Here is a 26,413-nt window from a genome sequence, read left to right as displayed (position 1 = left end):
CATCAAAACTGTATATTTTCACCCTGCTTATTTAACTTATATGCAGAGTACATCATGAGAAATGCTGTACATCATGAGAAATGGATTAAGCACAAGTTGCAATCAAGGTTGCCGGGAGAAATATCAATAACCTCAGATATGCAGATGACACCACCCTTATGGCAGAAAATGAAGAACTAAAGAGCCTCTTGATGAAAGTGAAAGAGGAGAGTGAAAAAGTTGGCTTAAAACTCAGCATTCAGAAAACTAAGATCATGGCATCCAGTCTCATGACTTCGTGGCAAATAGATGGAGAAATAGTGGTTATTTTGGGGGGCTTCAAAATCACTTCAGATGGTGACTGCAGCCATGAAATTAAAAGACGCTTACTCCTTGGAAGGAAAGTTATGACCAACCTAGACAGCATATTAAAAAGCAGAGACATTACTTTTTCAACAAAGGTCCATCTAATCAAGGCTATGGTTTTTCCAGTAGTCAAGTATGGATGTGAGAGTTGGACTATAAAGAAAGCTGAGTTCCGAAGAATCGATGCTTTTGAACTGTGGTGTTAGAGAAGACTTGAGAGTCCCATGGACTGCAAGGAGATCCAACCAGTCCATCGTAAGGGAGATCAATCCTGAGTGTTCTTTGGAAGGACTGATGCTGAAGTGAAACTCTAATACTTTGGCCACCTGATGTGAAGAGCTGACTCATTTGAAAAGACCCTGATGCTGGGAAAGATTGAGGGCAGGAGAAGGGGACAGACAGAGGATGAGATAGTTGGATGATATCACCGACTCTATGGACATGAATTTGGGTAAACTCCGGGAGTTGGTGATGGACAGGTAGGCCTGACATGCTGCTCTCCATGGAGTTGCAAAGAGTCAGATACAACTGAGCAACTGAACTGAACTGAACTGAAAGCAGGTGATGCCATAAAAGACACATGCACTTGTGTCAGCTAAATCCATCTCATGTGCCACCACTTTCCTGCCTATACTCAAAAGTCTGAACATGCTAACAAAAAATACTTCTCTTTCTAAAAATCCTAGGACCTCTTCCCTTGAAGTATGCAAATTTGCTGACTCCAGGCCTAGGCATTATTTTTCAAACTTTTTTACTGATCCATTACTGACAGCACGGAAGAGTTAGCATCTGCCTCTGGGTATGTGGGCACATACCCTAAAGTAATCTGCTGCAAAGTACAAGATTTTGTCCAAATCTTTCCATTTACCTTTAAATTTGTATGATTTATACAAATACTCTTATATACTCATTACTGGCTTTTTTTTTTGGTCAAAACAATGTGTTAAATTGCCTTCGAGTTACATTCCTAAATTTCCACTTATGAATATTTGAAGAAAATGTATAATCAGAAACATGTCCAATTTCCTAATAAAATAGAAATAAACAAGGAGTCACCCATAAAATGGACAATATTGTAAGCCATATGCAGCAATATCAATAGCTGTACACATAGCTGTGTGTGTAACTTTTTTCCATTTTCCTTCCCACACCTCCACTGCTACATCTGAGCGAGTGAAGAGCATATTCTAAAAACATCATTGATTGCAGCAATTGGTCAGAAGGCTTAGTCAGGAGACTTATTTATAGAAATGCTTGCCACAGGTTTGAACGAGTTTTAGCACTGGGTCTTATCTAATTCTTGCCTCACATGGTCACCATTTCATTTCCCCTGTATCACTTTTGCAAAGATGGTAAAAAGGTTTGACTTCATGTGCCAACACAAACTGATTGGAGGCAGCAGCCGGAAGCGCTGTGTGAACCTGTCTGGCATGGTCAGTTCTCAGTGTCTGCCATGGGAGGGGGCATGGCAGGTGCTGGGCCAAGTGATAGATACATGCCATCCCTACTCCGCTCAGCCTAGTGAATAATGGAAACAGTGTCTGAACCTGCGAGGTCCTGCTTGATGATGAGCACCTGTCTAAACCAAGTTCTCTGGGCCCCAGAGCATCTATCCTGGGGGTCATTTTAGCTAGAGCCATGTCAGCACCCGAAGTTGTCAAGGACTGTGGCCAGGATAGGTATTAAGTTCAGTTCAGTCTCTCACTTGTGTCCGAAACTTTGCAAACCCTTGAACCGCAGCACACCAGGCCTCCCTGTCCATCACCAACTCCCGGAGTCCACCCAAAGCCATGTCCATCGAGTTAGTGATGCCATCCAACCATCTCATCCTCTGTCTGTCCCCTTCTCCTCCTGCCTTTAATCTTTCCCAGCATCAGGGTCTTTTCAAATGAGTCAGCTCTTCGCATCAGGTGGCCAAAGTATTGGAGTTTCAGCTTCAACATCAGTCCTTCCAATGAACACCCAGGACTGATCTGCTTTAGGATGGACTAGTTGGATCTTCTTGCAGTCCAAGGGACTCTCAAGAGTCTTCTCTAACACCACAGTTCAAAAGCATCAATTCTTCGGAACTCAGCTTTCTTTATAGTCCAACTCTCACATCCATACTTGACTATTGGAAAAACCATAGCTTTGACTAGATGGACCTATGTTGACAAAGTAATGTCTCTGCATTTTAATATACTGTCTAGGTTGGTCATAACTTTCCTTCCAAGGAGTAAGCGTCTTTTAATTTCATGGCTTCAGTCACCGTCTGCAGTGATCCTGGAGCCCAAAAATATAAAGTCAGCCACTGTTTCCACTGTTTCCACATCTATTTGCCATGAAATGATGGGACTGGATGCCATGATCTTAGTTTTCTGAATGTTGAGCTTTAAGCCAACTTATTCACTCTCCTCTTTCACTTTCATCAAGAGGCTCTTTGGGTCTTTTTCACTTTCTGCCATAAGGGTAGTGTCATCTCCATATCTGAGGTTATTGATATTTCTCCCGGCAATCTTGATTCCAACTTGTGCTTGATCCAGTCCAGCGTTTCTCATGAGGTACTCTGCATATAAGTTAAGTAAGCAGGGTGAAAATATAGTTTTGATGAATTCCTTTTCCTATTTGGGACCAGTCTGTTGTTCCATGTCCAGTTCTAACTGTTGCTTCCTGACCTGCATGCAGGTTTCTCAAGAGGCAGGTCAGGTGGTCTGGTATTCCCATCTCTTTCAGAATTTTCCACAGTTTATTGTGAGCCACATAATCAAAGGCTCTGGCATAGTCAATAAGCAGAAATAGATGTTTTTCTGGAAGTCTGTTGGTTTTTCAATGATCCAACGGATGTTGGCAATTTGATCTCTGGTTCCTCTGCCTTTTCTAAAACCAGCTTGAACATCTGGAAGTTCATGGTTCACATATTGCTGAAGCCTGGCTTGGAGAATTTTGAGCATTACTTTACTAGCATGTGAGATGAGTACAATTGTGCAGTAGTTTGAGCAATCTTTGGCATTGCCTTTCTTTGGGATTGGAATGAAAACAGACCTTTTCCAATCCTGTGGCCACTGTTGAGTTTTCCAAATTTGCTGGCATATTGAGTGCAGCGCTTTCACGGCATCATCTTTCAGGATTTGAAATAGCTCAACTGGAATTCCATCACCTCCACTAGCTTTGTTCGTAGTGATGCTTCCTAAGGCCCACTTGACTTCACATTCTAAGATGTCTAGCTCCAGGTGAGTGATCACACCATCGTGATTATCTGTGTCATGATGATGTTTTTTGTACGGTTCTTCTGTGTATTCTTGCCACCTCTTCTTAGTATCTTCTTCTTCTGTTAGGTCCATACCATTTCTGTCTTTTATTGAACCCATCTTTGCATGAAATGTTCCCTTGGTATCTCTAATTTTCTTGAAGAGATCTCTGGTCTTTCCCATTCTATTGTTTTCCTCTATTTCTTTGCACTGATCACTGAGGAAGGCTTTCTTATCTCTCCTTGCTATTCTTTGGAACTCTGCATTCAAATGGTTATATCTTTCCTTTTCTCCTTTGCTTTTCACTTCTCTTCTTTTAACAGCTACTTGTAAGGCCTCCTCCGACAGCCATTTTGTTTTTTTGCATTTCTTTTTCTTGGGCATGGTCTTGCTCCCTGTCTCCTGTACAACATCACGAACCTCTGTCCATAGTTCATCAGGCACTCTGTCTATCAGATCTAGTCCCTTAAATTTATGTCTCACTCCCACGGTATCATCATAAGGGGTTTGATTTAGGTCATACCTGAATGATCTAGTAGTTTTACCCACTTTCTGCAATTTAAGTCTGAATTTTTCGATAAGGATTCATGATCTGAACCACAGTCAGCTCCCAGTCTTGTTTTTGCTGACTGCATAGAGCTTCTCCATTTTGGCTATAAAGAATATAATCAAGTTGATTTCGGTGTTGACCATCTAGCGATGTCCATATGTAGAGTCTTCTCTTGTGTTGTTGGAAGAGAGTGTTTTCTATGATCAGTGAGTTCTCTTGGCAAAATTCTATTAGTCTTTGCCCTGCTTCATTCTATACTCCAAGGCCAAATTTGCCTGTTACTCCAGGTGTTTCTTGACTTCCTACTTTTGCATTCCAGTCCCCTATAATGAAAAGGACATCTAAAAGGTCTTGTAGGTGTTCAAAGAACCGTTTAACTTCAAACACCCATAAGTCCATGTTCTTATTAATAGAAATACCATATCTGTCCTGTCACATCCCTGTGATTTCAACTTCTCTTAGATATCTCCCCTCCTATCCTGTTTGCCAAAGTGCCATTCAAATATACTTCTATTGATCGTTTAGTGTCTGAATGTTAGAGGATTCATCCAGAGGCTTCAGCTTTCAGAAGTCAGAATTCTGTCCACTCCTTGGGATATTGCTTCGATATTACAAAAACACCTTCTTCTGGACTCTTTCACTCCTTGTCGATGGAGCATAATCATGCTGCTTTGTGTTTAAGGTTCCTCACTAAGTTCTTATTTTTTTTCCAGAATGAATAAGATCACTCATAATTTGTAATGTCTCCCTTCTCCTTAGGTCAGAGGAAGACAAATGACTCAGCAATCAGTTTATAAGCAAAAATAAACAGAACAAAATACCTTAGCAATATCCTTTTTTAAAAATTGACTTAACATAGTTGATGTCTACCTAGCAGGCAGGTGTTCTTTTCATATCCCCATTTTTCAGATAAAAAGACTGAGTTGTAGAAATTACTTTCTAGCTGGTGAGCACTGAAGCCAAGACGTGGCTCTATGTTTCTTGACACCAAATCCAGGGGTCTTTCCATGGGTGATGCTCTCTGTCCCTTTACCCTTTATAGACTACTCTCAGATTTCAGTCCCTGTCTTTCTAGGTCCTCTCCATTCTAGGCATGAACTCCATGCTTTTGTAAATGGTTATTGAAGAGTAAATGTTTGGCCAACCAATAAACCAATAGCTGCATTCCTGAAACATATTTCACTTGTAGAATCATTTAAAATAATATATTTTTTCATATCTACTTGCCTAGAATCCTATCTCAGTTGAAATTCCACCTCACAAGACTGCAAAAAGTAGGATAGATGTGTATGAAAAAGAAAAAAGAAAAAAGTGACAGAGTTAGTTGCTCAGTCGTGTCCAACTCTTTGCAACTCCGTGGATTGCCAGGCTCCTCTCTCCCTGGGATTTTACATGCAAGAATACTGGAATGGGTAGCCATTTTCTAACTCAGTAATTGAACCCAGGTCTCCCACAGTGCAGGCAGATTCTTTACCATCTCAGCCACCAGGGAAGCCTATAGGTGTATATAAAACTTTCCGAAGATCAGGAGGCTTGGGACTTCCTCGATCCTCCAGTGGCTAAGACTCTGCCTTCAAAGATAGGAGGTACATGCTCAATCCCTGGCTCTAGTTGGGGAATTAAGATCCCACATGTCACACAGTGCTGCTGGGGAAAAAAAATAAAAGATCAGAAGGCTCTCATGCTGCTGAAAAATTGATCTAAGTCCCAATTGGTTGTGTTGCAAGGACTAGAATCCAGGTCTCCTGACTGTCAATTCTGTTATCTTTCTACACAATACCACTTAACTCAAATATAAGTGTGTATGCATGTGTGTGTATATGTGTATAAAAGTTCTAGTTCTTTATCTGTCAATAGACTACCTGTTTGAATCTTAGCAAGTTACTGGATCTCTTTGGATCCTGCTTTCTTCATATGTTGACATAAGATGTTCTTTGATGACATGCTTATAGAGTTGTGGGATTTTAATGCTGGAAGAAAGTTGGAGGTCATCTAGTTCTACTGTTTAAATGTTCAGATAAGGAAAACTGATCTCTTCTAGCTCCAAATTAAATTCTGAGAGTAACATATAGCTGTCTAATGAACCAGCTCTTCTGAATATAGCAGCTACCCCATCATCCCCTTTCTTCCCACTTACCAAATGTGTGACTGTGATCCAGGCATGTAATTTCTCTAGACTTCAGCTTCCTGATCTGTAAAATTGCAGGGGTTGGTCTTAGGTCCCTTTCCAATTTAAAACTTTGAGGACTAAGAAAGGGATCTTTGAAAACTGACATTTTTGCTGCCCCCTGGGACATGACTCAGAATGTCGTGAAGTATAATACAGCTCTAGAAAGAAATTAGACAGCATCAAGAACAAGAGCATTCATCCTGAGGCCTCTGATCAGAGGCTTAATTTGCTCAATGAGTATCTGAATTTGAAAATTGTTTGATTGATGGTTTCTCTTTAAAATAATAGCCAAATACCCTTTGCTGTTGGCCCAAAGATAGAGAAAAGGAACCAATTAAGAGAGTGTTATTTCATAGTTAATTCCCCAAAGATTTAGATGCTACAAGTTAGAAAACCATCCCTAGGTCCTTCTGCTTTAATAGCTATCACAGTCTAACCAGTCTCATTATTTTTCAGTTGAGCATCAGGAACTTCCCAATCTATTAAATGTTATATTCCAAGTATCTGTTTACCCAGTTGATACAAATTACAAATGGGACAGGAACTGTCTGTCACTTCCAGAGCAATTAGTGTATGAAAACTTATCAAAAGAAATCTGTCAAGTTTGAATAAGGATAAATATTACATGTAAGTCCCTAAGGAAATCACACTGAGTGGCATATATTTTTTGCAGCGTATAAGAGTTTATTTTGTTTTATTAACTTGGCTTTATTTTTTCAGAATGTGAATAGCATTTCATGCAACCCAATGAATTAATGTTTTGCTCTGATAAAAATAGACTTTAGTTCTTAGGGGAAAACTGCATCATTTGGTGAGTCATATAACACTAACTCTTTACTTTCAAATTTCAAAAGCTCATACTGCTTCCAGGAGGGAGCACTGGAAGGGGGAGCTTCCTTGGTGGCTCAGATGATAAAGAATCCGCCCACCAATGCAGGAGACCAGGGTTCAGTCCCCAGGTCAGGAAGATGCCCTGGAGAAGGAAATGGCAACCCACTCCAGTATTCTTGCCTGGAGAATTCCATGGACAGAGGAGCCTGGTGAGCTACAGTCCATGGGATCGCAGAGAGTTGGACTCAAATGAATGACTAAGTGACTGGAAGGGGACTGTAGCTGGAAGACCTAAGATACGGCTTGCTTTGCCACTTTCTGACTCTCCAGCCTCACCTTTTCTAGGCCTTAGAATTGTCGTATGTGTTGTTTGGGTGTTGGGTTTTTTGATTAATTAATTTATTTTTTATTGGAGTATTGTTGGATTGCAATGTTGTGTTCGTTTCTGCTGTATAGCAAACTGAATCAGCTGCACATACACATATATCCCCTCTTCTTTGGATCTCCTTCCCGTTTAGGTCACGCAGAGCGCTAAGTTCCCTGTGCTATGCTCTCGGTTTTCATTAGTCATCTATTTTATACACAGGAGTGTATGTATGTCAGCCCCAGTCTCCCACTTCAGCCTGCTCCCCCTTTCCCTCTCGGTATCCATATGTTTGTTCTCTATGTCTGTGTCTTTCTTTCTTCTTTATAAATAAGATCACCTATATCAATTTTTTTCAGGTGTTTTTTTTCTTCAGATTCCAGGTGTATGTATTAATATACAATATTTCTTTTTTTTTTCTTTCTGACTTACTTAAAGTCTGTAAAATGTCCATCAGCTGAGGAACAGATATAGAAATAATGGTACATATATACAATGGAATAGTATTCGGCCATAAAAAGGAATGAGATTGGTCATTTGTAGAGACTTGGATGGTTGTTGATTTTTTTTTTTTAAGCAACATTTATGCTATGGTTAAAATCATGAAGACCTACAGGCATATAGGTTAGAATTGAAAATATATTCTAAATGGTAGCTATCTTTCTGTTGAGGTATTAGAATTTCTAAGGAATTTTAAGATTTTATAACTTTATTTTTTACCTTTTTAATGTTCATTTATCCCAGTCTATCAGCCTCTGCTGACAACTGCCAATCTGTTCTTCATACCCACAACTTGGTTTGTTGGTCTAATTTTTAGAGTCCACATGTAAGTGAGATTATATGAGATTTGTCTTTCTTTGTCTTACCTATTTCACTCAGCATGATGCCCTCAAGGTCTATGCACATTGTTCCAAACGGCAAGATTCAATTATTTTTAATGGCTGAATAATATTCCATTCTCTCTGTGTGTATGTGTGTGTATTGTTATATTTATATATGGTTTGTTTATCCTTTCATCCACCAATGGACACTTGGGTTGTTTCTGTATCTTGGCTATTTTAAATGATCCTGCAGTGAACATGAGGATGCAGATATTTCTTCAAGTTAGTGTTTTAGTTTTTTTCAGGTGAATACCCTGAGGTAGAATTGCTGGATGATATGGAAGTTCCATTTTAATCTTTTGAAGAATTTCCATACTGTTTCCCTTAGTGGCTGTACTGATATATATCCCCAGCAACAGTGCACATGGTTTCTCTTTTCTCTGTGTCCTCACCATTGCTTGTTATTTCCTGTCTTTTTGATAATAACCAGTCTGACAGGTGTGAGATAATATCTCATTGTGGTTTTGATTTGCATCCCCCTGATAATTAGCTATATTGATATATGTCCTCTTTGGAAAAATGTCCATTCAGATCTTCTGCCCACGTTTTTTAATCAGCTTTTCTTTTTTTTTTTTTTTATGCTAGTAAGCTGTAGGAGTTCTTCATATTTTGAATATTAACACTATATCTTATATATGATTTGCAAATATTCGCTTCTGTTCATTAGGTTGCTTTTTCATTTTATTGATGGTTTCATTCACTGTGCAATTTTTTTGTTTGTTTATTTGTTTTTTAGTTTGATGTAGTCCCACCTGCTTATTTTAGTTTTTGGTGTCAGATTCAAAAAATCATCTCCAAGACCCATGTCAAGGACCTTATTACTTCCCATTTTTTGTGTGTGTAGGAGTTTATGGTTTCGGATATTAATGCAAATCTTTCATCTATTTTGAGTTAACTTTTGTGTATTGTACAAGGTAGCCATCCAGTTTCATTCTTTTGCATGTGGCTGTTTTCCCAACACTACTTACTCAATTATTGTCCTTTCCCTGTGGTATGTTCTTGGCACCTTTGCAGTAAGTTAACTGACCATATTTGTATAGGTTTATATCTGGGTTCTTTATTCTATTTCATTGATATTTGTGCCTGTTTCTATGCTAATAACAAACTGTTTTAATTACTGCAGCTTTGTAGTGCAGTTTGAAATTTTTGAGTGTGATACCTTCAGCTTTGTTCTTCTTTCATATCTTTAAAATGAAGAGATAAGTGTCTGTTGGGTAATTTTTATCCTTACTACACATTTTTTCCTACTTTGATGTCTGCATTATCATTACATTATATTATTCAGGCCCCTTCCTAATTTTTATGGACAAATAAAAGTACAGTATTCCAGGTAGTGCTATTTGCTGTGAAGAAAAACAGATAAATAAAAATTAATTAATATCATGTTTAGAAATTTTCCCCCTTCAAGGGTCTCAGCATTTAGCTCAACATGATCTCAACAGTGAACCAGCTGAGATTCTTTGGTTGACCTTCACGCTTTAGGACTCAGCAGTATTTATGAATGTTGTATGTTGAACTGATGTTAGTTAGGATCCTTAGCACAATCCATTTGATACTTGTGTTTGGAACTATGGTTTGTTCCTTTATCCACAGCATTGAAAATGGTTACAGTAATATGTTACTATTACAATTTGGGAAACTTATTACAACTTTAATTCAACATTTTGTTGTTTTCTGTTGTTTAATTTAACTTAATGGCTTTCCTGAGAACAGAAGTAATAGAGCTAATAATTTTTATATTATACTTATTCTTGAGTTGAAATTGCATTAATTCAACATTTCCCAGCCTCTATTTTGTGATGTATAGTAGATGTTTTAGAAAGAGTGTGTGGATGAAGGAGTTGGGAGGCACTTCTACATCAAGTAAGTTTCCATGACTTTCATCGTCTCTAAGAAATTTGAGGCACATTGGCATGTTAAAAGTCTCTTGCAGGTCCTGAAAGGAGAAATTTTTAAATCTATTAAACTTTATTTAATCCCATTCTTCTCAAAGTCTTCTGGTCACATAAACTTTTTAAATTTGAGATAGGTAGGGGGTAGAGAACTTCTATTTTATTCTATTCTATTCCTGCAGAATATGTTTATGGTTGCTTGCATTTCCTGCTAAAGGAGTAACTCACAAAAGCAGTGAAACCAAAATTCTTACAATCAAACAACATGATAACTGTTGTTTGATATTTTTACTTTAAAATGATTTTACTTTAAAAATGATTAACTTTCAATGGTTCAGGTGTGCTTATGACTCAGAGGACTTTCACATAACTTGCACCTCACTACATGCCTATATCACATTTATGATTATCTCCATTTGCTGGATTAAGTTGAAACCAAATAAGAGTGTTTAAATGGCTTTCTTTATGGAATACAGTTTCGAATTTTGGTCTTCTGGTCTTTTTTTTAATTATTCCAATTAGGAAAATAACAAAGTGGATGTATTTTATCTTGGTATCCATGGTTCCTGCAACTTCCTAGTTACTGAACTATGCATCTTCTACAAAATTCTGAAAGTTTTGTGGCACTAGCCAGAAGCAGAAGTTTTAAAAAATGTCTTCAGAAAAAAAATATATATGTATAGTTTATATATTTGATTATAACTCTCCTTGGAGAGATATGGGTTGATTAATATTTTGCTGGTAAATTACTTTCTAACTTATACCTTGTGACTTTGGATATGTTTATTTATTCCTAAAACTCTCTTATAATTAATTACGGGATAAGCAATGTTCTCTTCACTGTTCATGTGACAATATTTTTGAGAGGCTTGGTGATTACTTGCTTTGCCTGAAACTGACATGCCAAATTGAGAGAGGAGTACATAGCACTGTGATATTTGTTGACTCTCCTGTTTTTGTGGCAAAATTGCTGCATTACATTGTATTTATTCACAACCTATTAGAGGGGCCTTTCCTCCCCCCAAATTGTAGTTTCTTGAGAAAGTAACTAGCTTGCTGGGAAGAGCTTGCTTATTTACAGTGAGTATCCTCTTGACATCAGCATGGGGTTACTTATAATTATATGCATATGCATAAATAAAATGATTAGCTATTCTCATATAAACCTAATTGTATCTCTGTAAAATAATGCATGAAGAAATGTTATAATCCAGCCATAAAGGGAAAGCAATCTACATGACCCCCTCCTTTGTATGTAAACAGTGGATCATTAAGATGGAATATGTTCTCAGTCACACATTCAGTCATCGAGGTCAATTACAGCTGAGGACTCATTGAAGTATTAAACAACAAAGTGCCTTTTCCAATAATTAGCATTCTGTGTACAAAGCTGAAGTGACCTTTCTGCCATTTTCCAAGGATAATCCATGCATTTAGAATTTAGCCCAGGATCATATTGAAGAGCAGCACAGAACTCAGTCAGCTAGTTTGGAAACCACAGGCTCCCTTTGCATCTAGTTGCTCCCCATCCTGCCTAAAATAACTTGAGAAAGTAAAACAGGGCATGTTGGCTAATCAGTGCCCATGGCTGGTATATCACTTCTCCAGCTTCGAACAAATCTGAAGATCACACTTTAAAGAGAGGAATCATGAAACGCCTGGAGCTAAAGAAGTTTGATTTCCTCAGAGCACAATAGTTCACTGCAGCAAATTGTTTAAACTCGCTGTCACTTAGGTTTCTTTTCTGAAACTGAAAGCATGGGTTAATGTGCTCATTCACAAAACATTCACCTCATTCTCCAGAAAAATGAGAATTTTCAAAGGAACATTTTAAGTATGACTGTCTATTACACTCCTCCCGTTGGCATTCTGGGATGGATAAGTATTTGTGAAAAGGTTGCTCTTTGATGGCTACTTTATACAGATGTAATAATTTTTTCAGCTAATTTTTTTAACACATTACTGATCATGGGATTGTTTCAGACTAATGCCTATGGCTGTAATACATTTCTAGTCAATAATGTGTTAAAAATGCAGATTTTCATTTATGGGACCAGCCAACTAATCATTGTATTATATTTAATGAGTATTTGCTACAATATTAAATCACCATCTCACTAAAATAATGGGAAAAGAGTTCAACATCACAAGTGAAAAAGGAGTAAGACTATGCATCAATAGTAAGAGGCACTGGGAAAAGACTGGGTTGAGAATCAGGAATTATTCTGCCTCTGTCTCTAGCTGTGGCTGAATTTGGATTAGACAGTCTGATCCTCTGTGTCAGAAATTCTCAGTTAATGGAAAACTATAAACTATACTGGAAACCATAAAGTGCTGTGTAAGTATGTTGCACCATGACATACTATTATGATTATTGCCTATAAGATGAAAGGAGTGATATAAGTAGTTTCCAGGGTATATCAAGATTGTGGACTCTGTGTGTCTGTAGTTTGAGCTTTAGCTCTGTAAGTATTATATGGTGCTTAGCCATGCTTAGTGAACTCTAATGCTTATTCCTTGCTTTAAAGAGATTGGACTTCTCCATCAGTGATCAGTATACCTTCTAGTTCTATAAAAATAAAATCTTATTGACTGATGGTAGGAAGACTGGTAAAAATGCTTTAGGGGACTGCTATTACTTCCTGTTGATATTTTTAGCAGGCTGAAAAAGGATCATTGGGCAACAGTATGAATTTTTAACTTGACCAGTTCTTTCATGAACACAGTAAAGTTCTTGTAAAAGACATGTGTATAATGATGATTCCTTTTGCTTTCAGAGCTCAGCTATGCCTGGATTTTCAATGAATACCCCTCCTATCAGGATAATCGCCGCTTCGTTTCTCAAGAGACTGGGAACCTATATATTGCCAAAGTAGAAAAATCAGATGTTGGAAATTATACTTGTGTGGTTACGAATACAGTGACAAACCAAAAAGTCCTGGGACCACCCACACCACTGATATTGAGAAACGATGGTGAGTTTTCTAAGGGATTTTCAGAATTCTGGTTTTTGTGCTCATAGGTTGAGTTTGGGAAGTTATGTTATTGGCACACAAAGCTTGACTATCTTGATTACATTTAAGAAAAGTTGAATGCTTTTACGTTCACTACCTGTATTTTCTATGCTTGTGTAAGAACTGAACCCATGAATCCATTTTGCAAAACTTACTAGAAATATAATTTCTAATTTCAGCCTCAATGCAATGTGCGTCTGTTTTTTCACACTTAATTGTGTACACAGACAAAATGAAGTAGAAGGTCGGTCAATTAGCTTATCAGTCAACTCTATGTAATTTAGTTTTCAGTGTCCAGAAAGAAGTTTTAAGTTTTCCAAATAATTTCTGGGTGTGTGGTATTGAAGACATAGTTCCAACCACAGTAAAATGCAGAAATGTCAAGTCCTACTGGAGGTAGCTTTATGTTCCTACATTTTTGTGAGAATATTTCAAGAAAATAGATGAATTTCACCTTACTTACTCAGATGGATGACATGACAGTGTATGGTGATTCATCATGTGCTTTTTGAAGACAGTCTTACCAATTTGTATGCCAGACTTTAATAACATCATGCCTTTTCCCCACTGTGAGGCTTTTTATGTATTCTGTTCCCTCTGCTTGAAATACTCTTCATTCTCTTGGTCCCTTGACTAACTTACACTGATCCTTGCCGCTTCTTCAAATATATTGCTTTCTCCAGGAGATCATCTCTGTCTCTCCCGTTCCACCCAACTGTGCTATATCAGGTGCCTTCTCAAATCAACTCTGCAGAGAAAGTTGAGCATCCTTAAAGCATAGACCAAACTGGAATTTGGGGGCAAATAATACAGATTTCAGTCATTCAATTACTTCTTCATGTATTTAACATACATTTATTTAGCACTTGCTATGTGACAACACTACTCTGGGAGCCAGTGAACAAAAACCAAAAACCCCTCCTCATGGCATTTAAATTCTGCAAAGGATTTAGCTAAAAACAAACAAATAAACCTAAACAAAATGCCAAATGCAGTTATTTTAGATAGCAATAAATAAAGGAGTATGCTGACACAAAGACTCTGTGGGGGCCGAATGATTAATTTAGATAGGGTTGTCATGCAAAAGCTTCTGAGGGGGTGACATGAACTGATGCCCGAATGATAAGAAGTCGGTCCTGTGAAAGTCAGAGGGAGGAGCATTTCAGACTGAGTTAACATCATGTGCAAAGGCCCTGAGGCCTAGAAATAAAATTACTGGCATGTTCAGAGAGCAAAGAGAATATGAGCCTCATGGAGCATAATGACCAGTGTAGAGGGTAGTTTAAGTTGATGTTGGAGACTGGATTTTATTTCAAGTGCAGTGAGAAGCCAATAGAGGATTTTATGTAACAGAGTTATGTTTTGTTTGTTTTTTTTTAAAAAAGATTGCTTAGCTACTGTGTGGCAAGTGGACTTTTAAAAAAGCAATAGTCAAAACTGGAAGTCCACTTAAAGACTGTTGCTGTAATTCAGTCAGTCACCGATGGCAGCTTGAATTAGCGGGTGGCCATGGAGAGAAGAGAAGGTTGTGGATACAGGACATCATTTGCAGGTAGAGCTGACAGGACTTGCTAACACCTGGGATGTGGGAGGTGGTGGAAGAGAAAATCAAGGATGACACATGAGTTTCTAGCATGGCAGCTGGGTGGATGGAAGTGCCATTTACTGAAATGGTTTTACTGAATGGGTTTACAAGGGAGCAATTCAGAATTACTTTAGTCTTTATTATTCTCCCCTGGCAAAAGAAAGAATTGTTCATTTGGTGCTTCTTAGTCTCTCTATCATAATATTCCATCTCTCTATCATAATATGCATCTGGTCTATTCATATTTATTTGTCAGCCTGCCTTCCCCCGCCTACCCGATGCCATGTGATCAAACTCATACCACAACTTTCATCTAGTTTGGTATAAGGGCCCAGCACAGTGCTTGCCACATGGAGAATATTAAATGGATATGTTGCATTAAGCTGAGTTATATTAAATAAAACTGAAAAATCTCATCAGTTTAACAAGAAACATAGGCAAGGGATCTATTCTTTCAGAAGCTATCATTGCTGTCTCTCTGGACCTAAGGATAAAAATTCTGATTCAACATATGTGTTTCAGGGACATTTTGTGCAAAGTTATTTAAAAATACAGCCCCTCTGGCCTTTGCCCATAATACGCATATGCCAAAATGTCTGTCCAGTCTGTTAAGTTCAGTTAATATGTCAAGGAGACAATATAATCGAATATTGACTCTGATACACTAAGACACAGCCCAGGAGAAATATCACCCAGAGTCGCTGCTTCAGAAAGAAGGAACAGATGTTCAGGAATACAGGAAGTCCTCAACCTGGCCAAACTCTGCCTTCTGCTTACCTTTTGCATTTATCTCAACTTGCCTAGTATATCTTCATAGAGGTGACAAATGTTTTTTATGAGAATATTTTATCACAAAATTAGCAAGCTAAGGATCTCATACTTCAGCAATTAATGCCCTTTCATTCCTAATTTCTGTGAGAGTTGTTGGTGAAAATTCATAATATATCTTTCCCATTTAGGCAGCAGTACATAAAATGGATATTCAAACTGCATTACTAGACTCAAAATAGATTATTTCATTACCTCTTTTGTGGAGGTAAAAGGGAAAATATAAATCAAAAAAAGATTGCAAAATAAAGATGACATTTTTGTGAAGATGTATGCTATGAGAGTAAAATCAATGAAATTAGCATTCTGGTCGTTAATGACTGTATATTAGACTGGTAAACACAAGGTGAGTATGGAGTTTGCACAAGCATCTTAGTAATTGAAGCTCACTCAGAACTTCATATCCTCCCTTCCGTCTCTGATATATGAATAAGCGAGGCAAGCGAGCTTGTTGCCTACACTGCACTAATTGACGTGGCTGACATTTCCCTGACGAAGTGCAGATGGAGACAAATGTAGCTTAAAGAACTGAAAAGTGAAAGTGAAGTCGCTCAGTCGTGTCCGACTCTTTGCGACCCCATGGACTGTAGCCTACCAGGCTCCTCTGTCCATGGGATTTTCCAGGCAAGAATATTGGAGTGAGTTGCCATTTCCTTCTCCAGGAGATCTTCCCAATCCAGGGATTGAACCCGGGTCTCCTGCATCATAGGCAGATGCTTTACCGTCTGAGCCACCAGGGAAACTCACTGGGAAGTTCACTGACAAAGTGCAGATGTAGACAAATGTAGCTTAAAGAACTAGATATCCTCAATATTCAAGTTATTTTTTTTTTCCTGGAGTTTCAGCTAAGCAATCTAGACTGGAATTGTTTCCAGTCCCAAAGGTTACAGTGAGTCAGAAAAAAGTAAACAGTGGACAACTTCTGTTGACCCACGTTCCAGCTGGAAATCAAGGGCAATGTGTCCCATGATGATCCCACTAACCCTCTTTAGGTCCTAACCCCTAACATACTGAGGTTCTGCAAGGGTTTTGTCCTTGCTGTTCCTTTTTCCTCAACTCTTCACATGCCTCACGCCTTCCTACACCTCAAATCAATGACTGAAATGTAGAGCAGAGTAGTGTGGAGGTAAGCCGGGTTCCCTGAGTAGAATCCAGCCTCACCATTTATCAGGGATGTGACCTTGAACATCAGTTGAACAACCTCACGATGCTGTGTTGTCATCAGTCAAATGAGGGTAGCAGTACCTACCTCAGAGCACACTCTGTGTGCGAAATTACGTGTAAAATGCTTTGAACAGTGACAAGACAGCAGGGCAGCGTCAAGAACTTCCCTAAGACATGCTCCACAAATTATACTTTTAAAAAACAGATTATACAGAGTAATTGGATAACATTATCCTTATTTTAAAATTTTTGTGGATAATGATAGAGAAAACTGAAATCTAACTCTCCATAATGCTAACAGGCATAAACTTTAAAGCAGTCAACTTTCAGTAGTAAAATGTTCAGTTCTTAATTTTTTTCTTTCTGCTTCTCTGTGTTTTCTCAGTTTTCTGCAATGATTAGAAACTTTTCAATTTTTTTTAATGTTTGATAAAAGGGATAACTACAGTTTATTGGACCTAAAAGGCACTTAGAGATCCCCCAATTTATTCATATTCTTCCAGAAACAAGGAAACTGAGGATGAGAGAAATAAGTCAAAACAGCAGAGGGATCAAATTCTTGGCCCTCAGTCACTATGCTATTTAATTGAGGTTCAGAAAAGCTTTTTGGCTCTCAGATGATTTTTGAAATTTTTATTTTGGGAATTCTAAATAACTGTGTGTTATGTGTCGTGTTCATCTCCAGAAAGTAGTATAAAACTGAGAGCTAGACAAATGTGAGAGAATTTTATATCAGAGTTTTTATTTGTTTATCTAGGTATTTTAAAATTTGCCTGAAACAATAATATAACCTATCATATGGAAGAGGGCACCTGTTGCTTGGGTACCATGAAAGAAAAACATTTCATTGAGAAAAATAGATCATCATTATTTTTACCTGAGATACTAAACTAGTCCATGGATCAATATTAGCCTAGTTGCTAGTTATTAATGACCATGAGTTTGCTCTATCATGAGCTTCCTACACAGATTTCAAAGAATTGTACCTCTTATTTCCATAAACAAAGGTAATGGGCTACCCATACCAAAGCAGCATAACTATGAAAGAAATCATAGATTTATATCATAATCATAATAGCTATGTTTTTTTCTGTCTTAAGTCATTACCCCAACTTGCTCTAAAATGGCTAAAGATGGGAGGAAAAAAAACTAGCAGAGATTAGGACAGTCTTGGGAAAATGAGATCATGTCTGCAAGGTTGTTTATGTTCTTTATATGCACAGGTACGTAACTGAGCATGAAAAATTACTGTATGGCCCTTGCCTTTTTTCTGCGTTTCCCTTGAGACTGGCTAGGGGTTGGTTTGGCAGTTCCTTAGTTTGCTTATTAGAACCAAGGCAAATGTTGAACAGTTTACACCCAATGTGTATCTGATGGCTCCTTGCTTTGCACATTGGCTGTTGAATGTTTTTGAATATTATCCCTAATTAGAACTCTCAATAGAAGAGCTTGTAGGGGATAGGAAACACTGGATTTTTCCTATCTTAGAATTTTAAGTTTACTTTCTATGTCTCTTTCTTTCCCTTTTCCTTTCCCATATTTATATACATTGATAAACTTACACATGTAGAATATGTGTGTATAAATATACATGTGTTTATATACACAAAATATATTGTCTTTTGGAGTTAAAATTTAAACCACTTTTTGAATGTTATTATACTTCACTGTAAATTTAAATTGTTAAAAATTTGTGTTTTCAATATAACCAAAATAGCTGACCATTTTTTCCCAAGCCCTGACCCATTTCCCCAAGCTGTACTTTACTTAGCCATGAAAACTTTGCATTCAACGCAAAGTTTTGAATGCTTCAGCACTTCAGCATTTATTGTTTTCAGTGTACATCAAATTTTAACCTAGTGGGCAGGTGACGAGCTGATAACCCCAGCAGCCTAGAGTTTCAGAGCAGCCTAAGGTAGGACAGAAATAGATGTGCTGAACAGAGGATTAAGAGTGTCCATGATTGATGCCAACCAGCTTTGTCTTGTTTGTTGTGGTGTCACCTTGGATGCAGGAAAAGAAGTGTAGCACTAAAAATCAAGAAGGAAAAAAGCCATAGGATTCTGGGGTGTGGTCCCAGATCTGCCACTAACATGAGACAAAACCTATCACTTCGTTTATCCTCAATATTCTTAGCTATAAAAATGAGTGATTTGTAATAAGTTATGTCTAAGAGTTCTTCTGCGTTGTCTTCTGAGATTCCAGTCACAACTTTCTACCTTACTTTATTCCAGTCTCAGCATTTGCATAGGCCACATTATATCAAGCACAGCTTAGCACACAGATGCTGTTCATTGGATTAGATTTCTTCCTAGCACTAAAAATGAATCCTAGTACAAAACTAGACCATCACGGACCTAAATGACCATTAGATCTCCTAGTGGCTCAGAAGACTACATTTGCTTCAACTTGCTAAGTTTAAGATCAATGACTGAAAAGTGTGAAAGAGAAAACTAGAATATTCCAGAGTATTCTGGGTTATCTGTGTAGTATAATGTATTCTTCATTATGATACTGCCATCTGTTCATACTAAACTTTCGTAATATTGCCCCAAATTGGGTTAGATCCTCAAGTGAACATTAACAGACATGATGTTGTCTTCTTGAATAGATCTACTTCAATTGTAGGCCATTTAATTAGCCTAGCTGTCAGATTAAAAAAAAATAGTCATTAAGATGTTCATTTTTTTATTGTAGACTTGATCTACAACACTTTTTGATGACGTAAACTTTAGACTGAGAAGGACAAAACTTCTGCCTGGGGAACAAGCAGAGATGTGCTCTTGACTTGCACAAGATTTTTATATTACCTAAGATCTAAGGTTTATACTCAAACACATTTCTTTCTTTAACTCTCATTTCTAATTACATCTTTTCTGTGGTTTTGTCACAGCAATCATATCTTGCATTTAATTTTCTGACAATACCATGTTTGAGGATCTTTGGGTGTAAAACATGTTTTGTGAGAAAAACATCTAAATGACTAAAGGATGTGAGATATTTTGCCAAACTGCCACTGCTAATCTGATTTAATAGTGTCTTAATGGTCGGAATATTTTGAAGCCTTGACAAACTTAGGAACTTGGAGTCAGTTCTAAACCTCAGGCGTAATCAGATTCATTACAGGTCCGTGGGGCCAAAGCTTGTGAATCGTCACTTCACTAGTCAGTTAGAAAGCATCTGTTAAGTACCCATTGTGTGTTTGACACTATAAAATAAAAAGATGTGGTCAGAGCCCCTGGGAGTCTATAGTCTTAGACAACTATAAATTAATGAAAGGTCTGAAGTTTCATTCTTATTGGAATTATTGAATTGAGTTCCAGGAAACACATTTATAGATAGGGATTTCAAATAAAACAGGGCAAGAGAGATGTCCAGCCTAGAATAAAGATGACCTGGGCATTCATTTGATGATGCCTTTGACCAAGAAACATTGACATTTTAGGAATCAATGAACTAAAATGGACTGCAATGGGTGAATTTAACTCAGATGACCATTATATCTACTACTGAGGGTAACATCCCTTAGAAGAAATGGAGCAACCCTGATAGTCAACAAAAGAATCTGAAATGCAGCACTTGGGTGCAATCTCAAAAGCGACAGAATGATCTCTGTTCATTTCCAAGGCAAACCATTCAATATCATAGTAATCCAAGTCTATGCCCCAACCAGTAATTCTGAAGAAGCTGAAGTCGAATGGTTCTATGAAGACCTATAAGACCTTCTAGAACTAACACCCAAAAAAGATGCCCTTTTCGTTATAGGGGACTGGAATGCAAAAGTAGAAAATCAAGAGATACCTGGAGTAACAGGTAAGTTTGGCCTTGGAGTACAAAATGAAGCAGGGCAAAGGCTAACAGAGTTTTGCCATGAGAACGCACTGGTCATAGCAAACACCCTCTTCCAACAACACAAGAGAAGACTCTACACATGGACATCACCAGATGGTCGATACCAAAATCAGACTGATTATATTCTTTGCAGCCAAAGATTGAAAAGTTCTAAACAATCAAGACCAAGAGCTGACTGTGACTCAGATCATAACTCCTTATTGCCAAATTCAGACTTACATTGACGAAAGTGGGGGAAAACCATTAGACTATTCATGACCTAAATCAAATCCCTTATGATTATACAGTGGAAGTGACAAACAGGTTCAAGATATTGAATCTGATAAGAGTGCCTGAAGAACTATGGACCGAGGTTCGTGCCATTGTACAGGAGGCAGTGATCAAGACCATCTCCAAGAAAAAGAAATGCAAAAGGGCCAAATGGTTGTTTGAGGAGGCCTTACAAGTAGTGAGAAGAGAAGAGAAGCTAAAGGCAAAGGAGAAAAGGAAAGATACGCCAATTTGAATGCAGAGATCCAAAAAATAGCAAGGAGAGATAAGAAAGCCTTTCTCAGTGATCAGTGCAAAGAAATAGGGGGAAATAATAGAATAGGAAATTCTAGAGATCTAGTCAAGAAAATTAGAGATACCAAGGGAACATTTCATGCAGACATGGGCATGATAAAGGAAAGAAATGGTATGGACCTAACAGAAGCAGAACATATTAAGAAGAGTGGCAAGAATGCACAGAAGAACTATATAAAAAAGATCCCCAGGTAACCACGATGGTGTGATCACTCATCTAGAGCCAGACTTCCTGGAATGGGAAGTCAAGTGGGCCTTGGGAAGCATCACTACAAACAAAGCTAATGGAGGTGATAGAATTCCAGTTGAACTACTTAAAACCCTAAAAAATGATGCTATAAAAGTGCTGCACTCAATATGCCAGCAAGTTTGTAAAACTCAACAGTGGCTACAGAGCTGAAAAAGGTCAGTTTTCATTTCAATCCCAAAGAAAGGCAATGCCAAAGAGTGCTCAAATTACCACACAATTGAGTTCATCTCACATACTAGCAAAGTAATGCTCAAAATTCTCCAAGCCAGTCTTCAACAGTACATGATCCATGAAATTCCAGATGTTCAAGCTGGTTTTAGAAAAGGTAGAGGAACCAGAGATCAAATTGCCAACATCTGTTAGGATCATCGATAAAGCAAGAAAGTTCCAGAAAAACATCTACTTCTGCTTTATTGACTACACCAAAACCTTTGACTATGTGAATCACAGCAAAGTGTGGAAAATTCTTAAAGAGATGGGAATAACAGACCACCTGACCTGCCTCCTGAGAAATCTGTATGCAGGTCAAGAAGCAACATTTAGAACTGGACATGGAACAACAGACTGGTTCCAAATTGGGAATGGAGTACGTCAAGGCTGTATATTGTCACCCAGCTTATTTAACTTATATGCAGAGTGCATCATGTGAAATACCAGGCTGGATGAAGCACAAGCTGGAACCAAGATTTCTTGGAGAAACATCAGTAGCCTCAGATATGCAGGTGACATCACCCCTTTATGGCAGAAAGCAAAGAAGAGCTAAAGAGCTTCTTGATGAAAGTGAAAGAGGAGAGTTTAAAAGTTAGTTTAAAACTCAACATTCAGAGAAGTAAGATCATGGCATCTGGTCTCATCACTTCATGGCAAATGGATGGGGAAACGATGGAAACCATGAGAGACTATTTTTGGGGGGCTCCGAAATCACTGCAGATGATGATTGCAGCCATGAAATTAAAAGACGCTTGCTCCTTGGAAAAAATGCTATGACCAACCTAGACAGCATATTAAAAAGCAGAAACGTTACTTTGCCGACAAAGGTCCATCTGGTCAAAGCTATGGTTTTTCCAGTAGTCCCATATCAGTGTGAGAGTTGGACTATAAAGAAAGCTGAGGACCGAAGAATTGATGGTTTTGAACTGTGGTGCTGGAGAAGACTCTTGAGAGTCCCTTGGAAAGCAAGGAGATCCAACCTTTCCATCCTAAAGGAAATCAGTCCTGAATATTCATTGGAAGGACTGATGCTGAAGCTAATACTCCAATACTTTGGCCACCTGATGCGAAGAGCTGACTCATTTGAAAAGACCCTGATGCTGGGAAAGATTGAAGGTGGGAGAAGAAGGGGACGGCAGAGGATGAGATGGCTGGATGGCAGCTCTGGCTCAATGGACACGTGTTTGAGTAAGCTCTGGGAGTTCGTGATGGACAGGAGGCCTGGCGTGCTGCAGTCCATGGGGTCACAAAGAGTCGGACACGACTGCGCGACTGAACTGAACTGAACTTAACCAAGAAATTTTCATTGAGTGCCAGTTGTATACTTGTCACTAGGGATGAAAAAGTCTTTCTATGTCCTTTTAGATGGTGGCCTGGCTTAGGAGCCTAATTACAGACTGAGGCAGGACTGGGGCCAGTTTAGCGTAGATAGAAATTAAAGCAGGGTTATTTAAGCTTCAGTTCTGATCAGAGCTGTCTGGGACCAGTGAAGGTATCATGAGATTATGCATATAATCAAGATCTGCATGTAAGGAAGCCTGGCCTGGTCTTGGAAATCAGCTGAAGCTTCCATCTAACAGGGAGGATAAGAATTCCAGGAAGTGGACACAGTATTTTTTTAAACCATGAGTTGGCAAACTTCCTCCTGTAGGCAGACCTTGCCCATGGCCTGCTATTATAAATAAAGTTTAACATTTTCTCCATAGAAATGTTAGGTTTTTTTACTTAACTCCTAAATTATCTGTAATTTGTGTTACTATTGTTAAAGATATCTTATTTTTAATCACATTCTCTATTTTACTTGTAAGTGAGCATGGCAAACTTGGTGAAATCTTGTTAGTTCTATAATTTGTTAATTCTGTCAACTCTCTCAAACTTTGCTATCTTCCCCATTTCTTCTAAGCTGAGTGCCTAGCCAACCCTTAGTTAGTGGGCTACACACAACCTACCACCATTTTTGTAAATGAAATCTTACTGGAATGTAGCCATTCCTATTTGTTTACATATTGTCTATGGATACTTTCTAGCTACATGGCAGAGTTGAATCAGAGATTGTGTGTCTCAAAAAACGTAAATAAAATCTTTGCCGTCTCTTTGTACAAAATATTATTAACCTTGCTAATCTCTGACCACACGATAATGTCTTTAAATACTCGAAGGCTGTCCATCAAGACTTGTTCTTTGTGGCTCCAAAGACTTGAACTAGGACCACAGTATACAAATTAGAGGGAGAGAGAGTTTAGTTCAAGTTTCTACTTGAACTTTTAGTAGTAAGAATATAAATGTACTTCGTCACAAAAAGACCAAAGTTGATTTTCTTTCACCTAAAGGATGGCGGATTTACAATTAATTGCTCAAACTGGAAACTCTTAGCAAATTACTTCAGGACTTGTTACAAATCAAGACTGTCCCAGGCAAGCACAGGTAAATAGCTACTCTGCTTTCAGGGGATCCAGCTTTCTGGAACCCAAGGATTGAACCCAGGTCTCCTGCATTGCAGGCAGATTCTTTACCATTTGAGCCGCCAGGGAAGCCCCTTTGCTGGAATCGCTCAGATTATCTCTGCACTGTAACTGTCGAGGAGTAAGGAAAGAGATGTAGGTTTGAATTAGGTCAAACAGTGGGATTTGTTTTCACCTCCCACAGGTTTCTCTTTTTAAAAAATATATACGTATTTGTTTATTTATTTATTTATGGCTGTGCCTGGTCTTAGCTGCAGCTTGCAGGATCTTCAGTTGTAGCATGTGGGATCTAGTTTCCTGACCAGCTAGGTCCCCTGTATTGGGAGCGTGGAGTCTTAGCCACTGGACCATGAGGGAAGTCCCTCTCACAGGTTTTTGAAGTCACATTAAAACCCCACTTGTAACAAGTGATAGACAACCTTCCAGTGTCTTATTCTTCTTTTCCTGCACTGGGGAAGTTCTTATTTGAGCAATTGTTGACTCTAACTCAGGGGAATTCAGTGATCAGGGAAATGAGTAGTGATAGAGAGTCTTTGGACAGTCCCCTCGATCCTACCGTGTCTCCTTCAACCAGGGCAAAACAAGGCTTTCCTGAAAGAATAAAGTTCTGAACTCAGCCAAAGAAATTAGTATGCCTAATCAGATGTTTCCAAATATTTTTAGAGAAATGGGTTTTGTATCATGTGACTATTCCTCAAGAACAGCTATGTGGGAGGTCTACATAAGACAGTCTTTTGCAGTTTTTCTTCAGTAGGAAGTCCCACTGTGGAAGCTGGTAAAAGTCCCTTCTGTGGTTTAGTTTACAAGCATAGATTCCAGCTAAGGCAGGTGTTGGCAAAATTTTATGGCACAAAATTTTGCAAACTGGCCTCCTTCTGCCAAGACAGCACTCTGCAAATTGTAGTTAAACAAGCGTGGTGTGTGCCTGATTTCTCTTTTATAGTCTGCAATTTGGTGGTTATTTTGTCACATTCTGGTTCTCACAGACATCAGCGTCAGCATTAATAGTTTTCCCAGTTTTGAAAGGAGGACAGTCATTGCCACAAGGGTGGTCTGCAGAATCCAGGCTCATGATTGGCTTTGTCACTGGTGGGATGCGCTTACTTGTTATCTCCCAACAACTAGTCCATGATGTCTGTTACCGTTTGGTCCAAAGCTTAACTCCTCATGGTTGCTACAGAAGTTCCCTGGAAGGCAGCATTAGCATCAACCAGGAACTTGTGAGAAATGAACGTTCTCAGGCCCCGTTTAAATTTACTAATTCAGACATTCACGTCCCCCAGGTGGTATAAAGTTTGAGAACACTGGTTTTGGAAAAAACACCTAGAAATTTGTAGCATGCCTTCCTTAGAAAATAAACATGGTTATTCCATAAACCATGGAAGGAGATCAAACCAGTCAATCCTAAAGGAAATCCTAAATATTCATTGAAAGCACTGATGCTGAAGCTGAAGCTCCAATAATTTGGCCACCTAATGTGAAGAACTGACTCATTAGAAGAGACCCTGATGCTGGGAAAGGCAGGAGGAGAAGAGGATGACAGAGGTTGAAATGGTTGATTGGCATCACTGACTCGATGGACATGAGTTTGAGCAAGCTCCTGGAGTGGTGATGGACAGGAAAGCCTGGCATGCTGCAATCCACGGGGCTGCAAAGAGTCGGGCACGACCAAGCGACTGAAGTGACTGAACTGATTCCGTAAACTGTCTGAGCCAGGTGACGCTAGTGGTAAAGAACCTGGCTGTCAATGCAGGAGACATAAGAGATGTCTCTTGGGTTCCATCCCTGGGTCGGGACTATCCCCTAGAGGAGAACGTGGCAACCCACGCCAATAGTCTTGCCTAGAGAATTCCATGGACCGTGGAGCCTGGCAGGCTATACAATCTTTTGGGTCACAAAGAATCAGACACAACTGAAGTGACTTAGCATATACATGCACACACATTCCATAAACAATTAATTGTTGCCTGCATTTGCCACATTACTATGCAAGGAAAAGGGTAACTACAAATGTCATGAAGATAATGATCAGGTCTGTGATATGCACATTGTGCCCCCGTGGTTATGGTTGGTGTTAAATGAATGTTTATTGAATTCATTAGAATGTAAATACAGCTAAGCCCCTAACTCCTAAAGGCTTCCATGTATCAAATTTCAAGGAACGTAGCTTTCACTGTTGTGGTGGTGGCATAGTTCTTACTCCCATGAATAGAAAACATTGACA

At 38.6% G+C, this 26,413-nt stretch overlaps 1 protein-coding gene and 1 non-coding gene across 2 annotated transcripts in view; one reads left to right on the top strand and one right to left on the bottom strand.

Moving 5' to 3' along the window:
• Positions 1–26,413, top strand: part of CNTN4 (contactin 4) — a 966,700-nt gene that overhangs the window by 747,448 nt on the left and 192,839 nt on the right. The window contains exon 8 of the mRNA XM_065935280.1: positions 13,038–13,235. Coding sequence (XP_065791352.1) covers positions 13,038–13,235 — 198 coding nt within the window. The remainder of the gene's footprint in view (positions 1–13,037; positions 13,236–26,413) is intronic.
• On the bottom strand, positions 16,356–16,427 carry TRNAH-AUG (transfer RNA histidin (anticodon AUG)). The gene has a single exon. It is a non-coding gene; the product is annotated as a tRNA-His (tRNA).

The sequence above is a fragment of the Muntiacus reevesi genome, chromosome 4, assembly GCF_963930625.1.
Source record: "Muntiacus reevesi chromosome 4, mMunRee1.1, whole genome shotgun sequence".
NCBI classification, from domain to species: domain Eukaryota; kingdom Metazoa; phylum Chordata; class Mammalia; order Artiodactyla; family Cervidae; genus Muntiacus; species Muntiacus reevesi.
Note: the sequence above shows the minus strand (reverse complement) of the source record. Positions and strands in the feature narration are given on the sequence as shown.